An 11918-nucleotide genomic window follows, 5' to 3' on the forward strand; every position below is an offset into this window, starting at 1 on the left:
AATTCCCTCATTTCTTTTCTGACAATCCAATCCAATGTTCTCTTTCCTTATTTGATAACTTTGTTGGCATAACTATCCTCTTCTATTGAATATTGATGATATTTAAAACACGTTAAGGGAAATGATAAATACAACCCAATTGGGTTGTATTTAAGTATTTAATATCCTTCTAAATTTGGTATTAATTTAAAAATTAGAGAGTAAATTACACATAAATCAATGCAATTAATGCATGTATTAACTATTTATTTCCTTTTTTAGTTGTTTAAATACAACTCATTGGATTGTATTTATCATTTCCTTTAAAACAATGTCCTAGCAACTAACCCACATTATTTCCAATCTAATCCAATGTTCCTTAATTATTTCCAAAAATACCCTCACAAAATACAATAGTCACTTTTCAGTGAAGAGTGTGGCAATACCAAAGAGAACATTGAATTAGATTGAAGGGATACGATCATTGTGGTTTTTGCACTCCATTTCCATCCTCTCGCTCTATTTTATATACTTAACAAACTTTAAAAGGTGAACTTTATCCTTAATCCTCTCCTTATCTGTGAATTTGTAATTATTGTGATCCCACATTACTTGAGACCACCGTCTAAAGCTAAAACAATTTTATAACCGATTTAAATAAGGGTTTTTTGTCGAAAACTACCTTATATTTAGGGGTATTTGTAAAAATACTACCTTATATTATTATTTTTGTTTTAGACTACCTTTGTTTTCTCATTTTTTGGTCAAAAACTACCTATGTCGAATGTATGGTGCGATTTGGTTGGTTTAGTGACATTAATCTATCTTACATGACTTTGTTAACATCAAATAACTGTCCAAACAACAATTTAACTTCAGATAAGCAAAATTTATGGATTTCACATTTCAATAATAACTACAAACATCTATTAAAGTTAAGTGTAAGTACATCATGATTTCCCAAAATCGGGCCTAAATAAGATTACAACATAAAAGAGTCATGTGAGATAGGTTAAAGCCGGAAAACAGACCAAATATGTCTGACTCTTACCGTAGGTAGTTATTGACCAAAAATAAAGAAAACAAAGGTAGTTGAGCACAAAAAAAATAATATAAGGTAGTATTTTTACAAATGCTCTAAATATAAGGTAGTTTTTGACAAAAAAAACCCTTTAAATAATGATAAAATGAAAAGAGATTGTGAAATGTCTTAGGGCTGTTTTAAGACAAACTTACTTTGTGATCCAAGCCCATTTTGTAGCACATATTAGAGTCCTAGAGTTATAGCTTAAACAAGTGAGTACTGCGTAATAGAGATGAGGTAAAAATCCGATTATCCGAAATTTGGATATCCGATCCGAAAATTGATTTTGGAGCGGATATTTGATCCGATGTTTTGTTTATTTGGATCGGATATGGCTGTTAGTTTTTGTTCCGGGTGTAATTCCGCAGCAGGATTTGTTACCACGTAAGCTTGGTGAATGATGTCTTTGCTCGTCTCTTCCTCTCGGTCTCTCCTGTAAAGATGAACAAACTGAGGGCTCGGCTTGGTACCGAGCGTACTCACTCCGACGCTCAAGTCAGTAAACTTAAAGAGATTAAGTTGTGTGTTACTTGGCAAAGTATACTGTAGAGAGATAAGGGAGTTTATACCAGATTAATAGTGAGTTTATGGATGAATTGTGGATTATTGGATCGTTTTCTCTATGAGGATTGAGGAGTATTTATAGACTTTCACCTTTTGTCACGTAGTGGCCAAGTGGCAGAGCAGGTGGAAAGACTGTTCTACCCTCGGCCGATGGACCCATGGCAGCCTACCGGCCTGGTTGACTCCATGCCGGGGACTTGGATGTGAGTACGCGGATATGTCTCCCTACCGGCTAGTTGCCTAGCCGAGACCCAAGTGACAGCCGACAGTCGCGTCGGTTAGGGTCATTTTAATACGTTGACTTGCTGTGGATGTCTTTGACCTTGCTCAATATGTTGACTCGGTCAGCGGGTGCAGAATATGCCCCATCAGTTTTAAAACATTTTGATATCCAATCTGATACAAAACTATATTTTTAAATTTTTGCAGCTATTTTAAGTATAATTATTAAACTAAGCAGTTTATATGATACTTAAAAAAGGGTTAAAACACCGAACATGTAAGTGGTATATAAATTTTATGTTGCGATCATACAAATAGCAAAACAAAGCAAATCAACTTCTAAGATGACGAATATAATATTGTTTCAAACTTAATCGTTGTAATAAAATCTGAAATATGGATTTCCGTCTCTGATCCGTTTATTGTTGGATATACGAAAGTTGTATCTAAAACATTTGGATCGGATACGGATATCTAATTTTAAGATTTTTTTTATTTGGATATCTGATCTGAATTAGCACTTCAGATAAATATCCGACCATACTCTACACTACTAAATACTCCCTCCGTCGCGGTCAATTATTGTCCTTTGGTTTTGGCACAAAGACCAAGGAAAGAGGAGGAGACCAATTACTAAATGACAAGTGGAACAAATTGAGGGTGAATGATTAAATTGCTGATTAAGTTCATTCTTAAATTAGAAAGGACAACAATTGACTGAGACACCAAAAAATAGAAAAAGATAACAAAAAACCGGGACAGAGGGAATAATACTTAGCCCGTTTAAATTATAAAACAAATCCAAATATTTCCGTCTTAAATAAGAATTTAGGTTCAAATTAAACACTCAATTCTCCCCATAGACCATAGTCATCATCCAAAGTGAAAACAATCCAATTCACATGCTCCCAAATCCCCCATTCACATGATCCAATTACCAATTGGTCAACTCCCTTTAATTTTAAGAATAAACAAACGCAAGTTGACTTTCTCACTTTAAACTCACCTTCTCTTCTCCCAACAGTCCACAACTACCTTCACCTCTCTCACTTTCATTTCCTTGTACATCACAAAAATGTCACAAAATTCCGTCTCCTTCATTGGTTCTATCGATCAAGGAACAACAAGCACACGATTCATCATCTACGATCAATCAAGTAAAAATGTTGGATCACATCAAGTTGAATTCACTCAAATTTACCCAGTTGCAGGGTAACTGTTCTTCCCTCTTTGTTAATTTAGTCTTTTTTGGTTTGCATATCATGTGTTTGTTGAATTGTCTCTGAGAAATTTTATCGAGTTTTAAGAAATCCTTGGTGGGTTTTAGTGGGATTTTTATGTTGATTAGTATAGTTTGTGGGGTTTTTGTAAGGTGGGTTGAGCATGATCCAATGGTGACATTGGAGATTGTAAGAACTTGCATATCTTGTGTTTGTTGAATTGTCTATGAGAAATTTTAACGAGATTTTGGAAATCCTTGATGGGTTTTTCTGGGATTTTTATGCTGATTAATATAGTTTGTGGGGTTTTGAAAGGTGGGTTGAGCATGATCCAATGGAGATATTGGAAAGTATAAGGATTTGTATTGCGAAAGCGGTTGATAAGGCGACTGCAGAAGGGTATAATGTTGATGGTGGGATGAAGGCAATTGGGATTACTAATCAGAGGGAGACTACTGTTGTTTGGAGTAAATCTACTGGACTTCCTCTTTACAATGCTATTGTTTGGATGGATGTTCGTACTAGTTCCATTTGCAGGTTCGATTTTAATTTTGTATGCATTTTAACCTACTCCTTCCGTCCTGATCATTTATTTACCTTTGATTAAAATACCTCTTAGAAAGAATATAGAAGGTAAACAAATGATTGAGACTGAAAGATTAGTTTATGTATGTTGTGTGAGTTACTTATTTTTGTTGAATGGTTGTGTTGTGCTGATGAAAGTTTGGTTCCTTGGCTTACTTCTTATGATTTACTTTACCAAGTATGGGGTGAATTACCCCTGTTTATCGTGCAACCATTTTCTCCTACAAGGTGTGTTTCAATTTATAGACAAAGCTTTGCGCTTTCCTCGACTACACCATTACAAGGAGGTATAGGGTTCTAAATCCACACCTCTATGACATCACATTTTAATCTATTTTGTTTCGACCTCTTGAACCAAATGACGCTTAGCATATTTCTATTCTATGTAGTATTACTATATACAAAGTTGTGCTTTTTTTCTTGAATACACATGTCATGGTTTTTATAAAAAAAAAGTAAGAGAAAGTATAGAGTTACCGTTGTTTTTTTTTTTCCGAGGCCTCAGAATTTGTAGTTGTGTGGCGTGTGACTGAAACTAGGGAATGACTTAGTGAAGATTAAACTGTTCCAAAAAACAGGTGTAGAAAAGCGATAAAAACTGATACTTATCGTGTCAAAAGATACAATCCAGTCTCTTAAAGCTCGATGTTCTGCTTGCCATTCGATAGATATTTAGGAATTGGGCATGTTAGGATTAATTTGTTTCTTGATTCTCCTACTCCCTAAATTTTAGCCTTTTAGGTAGGTATGTTATTTCTCACATTCTCCTTCCCATGTTCTTGTCGTATCTATCTAAAAGTCCGAAGTGTTAGCTCACATAGCTGTGTATTACGTAGAACTATGGTGAACTTTACCAGCCATAGTCTGGCAGCCGTGTGCCCGTTTGCTGATTAACATTGATAAAGCCGAATCAAAATTTCAATCAATTTTTTCGAAAGCATTTCTCATGTTATTAGTGATGACTGATGAGCACATCTTTAAAGTTGTGTCATTTATTTGCTGGTAACTAGTAATCTTTTGATAATAATGATCTCTAATCATCAGGAGACTTGAGAATGATTTGCCAGGCGGGCGTAACCATTTTGCTCCTTCATGTGGCTTGCCCATTAGCACATATTTTAGCGCGACAAAGTTGTTGTGGCTGCTAGAGAATGTGGAAGCAGTTAAAGAAGCTGTGGATAGAGGTGATGCTCTCTTTGGAACAATTGATACGTGGTTGATATGGAATTTGACTGGAGGAGTCAAAGGTGGTTTACATGTAACTGACGTATCGAATGCATCTAGGACTATGCTAATGAACCTAAAGTCTCTTGACTGGGACGAGGAGACATTAAAAAGTCTCGGAATCCCAGCTGAACTTCTGCCGAAAATAGTTAGTAACTCCGAGATAATTGGAACTATCGGAGCTGGTTGGCCAATCTCAGGCATTCCAATTGCTGGATGTTTGGGGGACCAGCATGCAGCAATGGTGGGACAAGCCTGTCGAAAAGGGGAGGCTAAAAGCACTTACGGAACAGGAGCCTTTATACTGTTAAATACCGGTGAAGAAATTGTCCAATCGAAGCATGGACTATTAACCACTATGGCTTTCAAGCTCGGACCTTCGGCACCTGCAAACTATGCCCTAGAAGGCTCTATCGCTATTGCCGGAGCTGCCGTTCAGTGGCTGAGAGATGGTCTCGGTATAATACAAACTTCGAGCGAAATCGAGGAGTTGGCTTCTCAAGTTGACTCAACGGGTGGAGTATACTTTGTACCTGCTTTTAACGGTCTGTTTGCTCCTTGGTGGCGTGACGATGCACGTGGTGTCTGTATTGGTATCACAAGGTTCACTAATAAGTCACACATTTGCCGGGCTGTGCTTGAGAGTATGTGTTTTCAGGTCAAGGATGTTTTGGATTCGATGCATAAGGATGCAATGGAAAATGGCGGGGTTGAGAATAACAAGGGTGAATTCTTGCTGAGAGTAGATGGTGGTGCTACTGTCAACAATCTTTTGATGCAGATTCAGGTTAATGCTTATGCTCTTTTATTGCAGCAAGCATTTCAGTATTTCACTCTAAATGATCCTAACTCGTAATTACTCGACCCTGGATCCTACCATTTGTTAGATACTAGTGTAGATCCCGCGCAAATGCGCGGTATATATAGACATTTTAATTTTTACTATAATACTTGTAGATTTTAGATTTATATTTCGTGAATTTTAAAAAACAAAAATTAATTTTAAAATTAATCAAGAGATTTGAGTAATTTCATGAAGTGTGTTTTTTATGAAAATATTTTAACTACCACAAATTATTTTAATAAATTCTTTTTTCATCACGAAGTTAATAATAGGTGTAACAATTTATGTATAGATTATAGTTTTATACCAATTTTTTTTTTTTTTTTTTTTTGTTAAAAGATTATATTTTTAAGTTTAATGATGAAAATGTTATTTTTATATGAAAAATTACTTTAATAAATGAAAATCTAATTTATTTCCATATATAAGCTTAAGCATTTTGGAGGGAAAATTTTAGAGAAGTTTTATTCTCTTAGTATATAGGAGGATGTTTTTCCTCAATTTACTCTCGACTCTATTACAGGCTGATTTACTGGGAAGCCCAGTGGTAAGACCAGCTGACATAGAGACAACAGCACTCGGAGCAGCGTATGCTGCAGGATTGGCTGTTGGTGTTTGGACAGAAGATCAGGTTTTCGCAACAGAAGAAAAGGCCAAGACAGCACACATCTTTCGTGCAACATTAGACGATGACTTGAGGAAGAACAAGGTGGATTCCTGGTGCAAAGCTGTCACTAGAACTTTCGACTTGGCTGACCTTTCTCTCTGATCTCCTTTAGATCTTATTTTCTGCAGTCAATTATGCAATTACACAGAGATAGGCATTGGCATTGGTTGGTCTTATGTGTAAATTATAAATTGCCTCGTATATCTGAAATACTCTTATACGGAGTACATTGTTATATATTCGATAATTTATTTTGCTGTTTATGAACATTTCCCTCGTGTGATTTACATTGAAAATTAATAAGTTCATTCGGTGTTTTAAGTTGTGTTTCTTCCATTATGTCATATTTGCTCCGGGGTTGTCGCTCTGCTGTGTCTGGCCCGTTCTCTAGGCTGAAGGCAGAGAGTGTGATAACGTACACGCTTCCCTTTACTCCACAGTTGCAGGGTTTGGTGGCCCAAAACCTCATCTCTAAAAAGCCCAGCTTGCGAGGCGCCCCTCTCGCAGTAGGTGCGTATTGCTCGCCTTGCTCTTGGGGCCAGCTTACGGGCCAGGCCTTTACCTGACCTGAGAACGAGTATCCCTGTCTCTCGTAGCTCTATCAGCAGGCCCTTTATTTGGCTTCTTTCAAATTCCGAGTCAAGCTCGAGCCCATATGGCCATATGAGCTCGAGCTTAGATCAGTTCGTTTACAACCCTATTATACTTCAAGACTCCCTTTTTGTATTTTATAGGGGACTTATTCAACATATTATAATTCTCAAAATAATCCAACTAATTTAAATAGCATTAGCTAGGATCCTCTACATTAGTTAGGATCATTTCTAGTACCATGTGGTCGGAACATTAGTTAGAATCCTCTGCATTTTCTAAAAACACTGAAGAGGTTCAATTTTTGTAAATAAACGATATCTCATTCTGCAACGAACTAACAATCTAGGTTTCATTTTGAAGTAATTTGAAAGACAAATTAAAAAGTGAAAATTGTGAGAAGAATCGAACCTCTTCATTTCTGTTAGGAAATAAATATATACATGATCCAAACTCGAGGGGCTTGAGTTTAACAAGATATATTGGTACTATTTTTTTTTATTTTTTGGTACATAAGAGGGACAGAGCCCCAAAACTAACTAGCTACAATACGAGAAAAGAAAACACCTAAAACATCCTCACGAAGAATAGAACGTAAACTATAAGGTGGAACGAATAAAATGGTAGTTGATGGAATTGAAGTGACTCCTTCATTAGCAAGCCAATCACATCAAAGTGAATAAAACGAAATATTAACTTAGGTAAGTACAAAGACATCTATATATGTCCTATCATCTCATAAACTTAATAACTCCGTAAGAATTGGTCGATTACGACCCGGTTTAAAACCATAAATCATACGGAGTAAAAGGAACTCTAAATTGTCGCGATCGATTTGAATGTTAATAATGTACGAGTATTACAATAGGCAACTTGCGTTGTCTAGTGTCTCCATTGTAGTCAAAGTTTGCAAAGACGGAGTAGTAGTCTACTTTGTTTAAGACTTTAAACAATTAGTTTTAGTGTCGTCAAAATGGAGAAATTAGATGCCATGCACTTTACTTGGAGTTTGACAAATACGTATATGTTTTTATTTGGACAAATCCAACTTATATGATGGAATATAATTCTGTGCTTTTCTTTGAAGGAAACTCATAATTTTCCAAGTAATTGACTATTACTCCGTACTTGGTATAAGCAATTGCACTTATTAATAGTAGCTTTCATACTACATGTTATATATAAGCTGGTGGAATTTCATTGTAGAATCGATATTATAAGGGAGCTACTAGGGACGCTCATTTTAACACAATAAATTTTTATATTTTTCAGTCAAAATTTCCTAACTTGAGAAACTAAGGGACATAGCAGCAGTAAATAGATTACACATTTGAGGTACTACCACCAATTGTATAGTTTTTGAGCAATATAATAAAGCTTTTGAGATTTGTTTTAAAAATTATGATTTTTACTATAAAGTTTTTGAGTTTATTACTTAAACATTAATTAAGCTCAAAAAATCACAATAAAACTCAAAAACTTACATATATGTTTAGTTAAATTTGAGTTTTGACCGAAAAAAATCTAACTTATAAACTTTAATAAGCTTAGGAAAAATATATATATGTTCAAAAACAAATAAAGTTTGAGGTAATAAGTCAGAAAAATACACATATGCTCAAAAACAAATAAAGTCTGAGCTAATACATTTATACATCCGATGTATATTCCTCTTTCCCGCCTAGCAAGGGTACTTGTTCTAGACGATGAAAATTTCGGTTTCAATTACAATTTCAGAACTTTTTTGAACTTTAACTTATATACGAAGTATAACATTACTCGTTTGCCCCGTAAGTCCGTAACTTTTTCCTCATAATTGAATAGCTCAACTCCACTAGTAAAGTCATGTTCTTTTAGGCTGAACTGAATTGAGCTGAACAAATCTAAATTAAATTGAACTAAACTGAATGGAGTTGAACTCAATAGGGTTAAAATGAGTTAAGTGAGCTATGCTGAACAAAATTAAAATGAGCTAAAACAAACTAAAGTGGGCTGAAATTAAGCTGAAAATAGCTGAGCCTAACTCAATCCAATCTCGAATCAAAGATATTTTGACATGAATAAAGTCCGTCGGTGCCAAGGTCACCCCCAAAATTTAGGAATATAAACCATAATAATTCAACTACTAACGGTAGAATTAGACGACAATTATAGCAAATAAGTCGACATTTTGAAAAGAAAAAATTGAGATAGAAGAGAAGAGTGACGGCAAATAAAAGTATCACAAATTCTCATTGAAGACATGACATATCCGTCACAAGCTGAAGACGGATACCATTTTACCTCACAAAGTACCCACTTTTTCTCTCTCTGCAACACTATTCATGTGGTCCCCTTTCTCCACTAACCCATTTTGTTACCATTTTATCTCACAAAATATCCGTCACAAATGGTAACCCGTCACAAGGGAGACCAATTGTAAAAGTATAGTCAAATTTTGAGTGCCAAAGAATATTGTGACACGATAATAGATCATACGTACACCTGATGTGGCTTATTGACGAATAGAATGACTCCCTTACTACTTGTATGAAATAAATCACACTTTGTAAGATCCATTTTACATTATTAATTTGACATTTCCTATAATTAAATCCTTGACTTACTATTTAAGATTTAGATTTTTATTAGTTATTCATTTTCGTGTTCTCACTACATATATAGTGTGAAATCGGAATTTTCTGTTATCTTTTAGGAGAAAAAATAGAAATTTTTTTATTAGGGGTGGACGAGCGCTCCTAATAACCTCCCTAAAACCAGCTATTGCTAACATGGTTTTGGCTTTCTCATTTTGGAGGACAAATGATTGTAGGAGAATTGGTTCGAACTCCACATTGTTGTAGACTTGTAGTTAACCTATCATAAAACATTATCTATTATTAAAAGTTTAAAACAATACGTGTATATAAGCCTTTGGATATGAGATTATCCTATTAAAAATGCCAATAACAATATAATAATATCAAATAATTACTTGGAAATAAGGATAATGACGCACTATATTAAATGTATCTGTAGAAAGTTCTATAAATGAATGATGAGACCTTGACTATATATAAGTGATGGGGCATATTCTGCACCGCTGACCAAGTCAACATATTGAGCAAGGTCAACGATATCCACAGCAAAGTCAACGACTTAGACGGTCTAGCCGATGCAACCCATCTACTGTCACCTGGGTCTCGGCCTCACAACCACCCGGTAGGGACACATATCCGCGTACTCATATCCAAGACCCTCTGCCGGCCTGCCATGGGTCCATAGGCCGAGGGTAGAACGGTCTTTCCACCTGCTAGCCACTTGGCCACTTGGCCACTACGTGACAAAAGGTGAAAGCCTATAAATACTCCTCAACCTTCATTGAGGAAAGCATCCATAAATTAACCTAAGAATCACTATTCATCTGGTAATATCTTCCTTATCTCTCTATAATACATCCTTAGCCAAGTAATAACAACTTATCCTCTAAGTTTTCGACTTGGCGTCGGAGGAGTACGCTGGCACAAAGCCAAGCCCTCGATTCGTTCATTGTTGCAGGAGAGGCCGAGAGGAACGATAGAGACGAGGTATCCAGCCCAAGACATCATTCTACAAGCCACGGGTGGTAACAATACTTGCTCTGGAATTACACCCGGAACAATTGGCGCCGTCTGTGGGAAAAGACACTAGAAGCTAGTCACATTCATTCCCAAACAAAAATATACACACAAAAAACCCACCCCAAAAGCCAAGAAGATGTCGAAACAACAAGAGGCATTCGTGACTGACGAAACCGAATTCTACCAAGATGATACCGTCCACAAATCTGGAGTTGTGCAACCCTCCGCCGGTCAAGTGATTCAACCGGAGTACGGGATGCCAATAATACCAGACACTCCGCTGCCCGCCGACCAGGTCACCATCATGGGGCATGTGGTTGACGCAGCAAAACTGAAGATGCTCCTGGACCTAATTGGGAGTACGCCGGCTCACACTGTCACGCCGACAAGAGCGGCGGAAACCGTCCAGGAGGCCAGGGCCCGAAACGTGACCCCAAGAAACTTGAACGGAGCATTAGGAGAAGCTGACCCTGTCAAGACACCGGAGGAGCCCAAAGTGGTCGTGGTAGACCTAAGTCCTTCTCGCACTCGTGAGAAGATCCGCGTCGCCGCGGCACGAACGAGGCACACCCGGAGGAGCGAAAGAAGCCCAACTCGTCAGAGTTGGAGAAGAAGCCCGACTCACCAGAGTCGGAGGAGAAGTCCTTCTCGCTATGAGGAGAGAAGCCGGACTAGGAATGCGAGGAGCCGATCGCCGCGTGTCGTCCGACATGTGGTCAGACAGCCCCTCAGCGCCTACGTCCTAGATACCCCGGTCCGACTAGTCGGAAGTTACCACCTATAGCATACAAAGGGGAAGGTGACCCGACCGACCACGTCGAGGCTTACGAGTCTCACATGTCAGTATGGGAGCAACCCGATGAGGTTTGGTGCCGAATCTTCCCAACGACACTGCATGGGATGGCACAGAGTTGGTACAAGGGGCTACCCGACGGGTCGGTATCTTCACACGCCGACCTAAAGGACGCATTCCTAGCCCAAGTATTCCCGCAACAAGAGGAGGGCCGTGGAGACATCGGACCTCCCGACTATCGGGACAGGAGGGAGGCGAGTCCCTCCGGTTATGTGAAGAGGTTCGACGCCAAGGTTCAGCAAATTCGCGAGCCGAACAATGAACTAGCGACCTTCGCGACGATGAAAGGCCTCCCAAGGGGAGACCTAAAAAACGAGCTCATCAAAAGCGGCGGCCTGACCTTGGACGCCGCCAGAAATGGGCGATCAAGCCATTAAAGTGGAGGACTATCACAAAACCTGGGTAGGCCCTAGCGAGGCCAAACCCTCAGAAAAGAAGAGCCGCCGGGAGGACAACCCGGATGAAGGGCGCCGTGACAATAATCGG

The 11918-nt window shown here is 37.9% G+C and overlaps 1 protein-coding gene across 1 annotated transcript; it reads left to right on the forward strand.

Annotated features, from left to right (window-relative positions):
- Positions 1-2745: 2745 nt before the first annotated feature.
- On the forward strand, positions 2746-6698 carry LOC141610837 (glycerol kinase-like). The gene is made up of 4 exons (XM_074429098.1): positions 2746-3061; positions 3385-3606; positions 4699-5665; positions 6246-6698. The coding sequence occupies exons 1-4, from the start codon at positions 2925-2927 to the stop codon at positions 6489-6491; spliced, it is 1572 nt and encodes a 523-aa protein (XP_074285199.1). The 5' UTR covers positions 2746-2924; the 3' UTR covers positions 6492-6698.
- Positions 6699-11918: the final 5220 nt, after the last annotated feature.

Source organism: Silene latifolia, chromosome 11, assembly GCF_048544455.1.
Source record: "Silene latifolia isolate original U9 population chromosome 11, ASM4854445v1, whole genome shotgun sequence".
In the NCBI taxonomy this organism is placed as follows: Eukaryota; Viridiplantae; Streptophyta; class Magnoliopsida; order Caryophyllales; family Caryophyllaceae; genus Silene; species Silene latifolia.

Coding starts and splice junctions, on each gene's coding strand:
- LOC141610837 (XM_074429098.1), top strand. CDS start 2,925: ATGTCACAAAATTCCGTCTCCTTCATTGGTTCTATCGATCAAGGAACA. Junction 3,062..3,384: donor CAAATTTACCCAGTTGCAGG/GTAACTGTTCTT, acceptor GGGTTTTGAAAG/GTGGGTTGAGCATGATCCAA. Junction 3,607..4,698: donor CGTACTAGTTCCATTTGCAG/GTTCGATTTTAA, acceptor TCTAATCATCAG/GAGACTTGAGAATGATTTGC.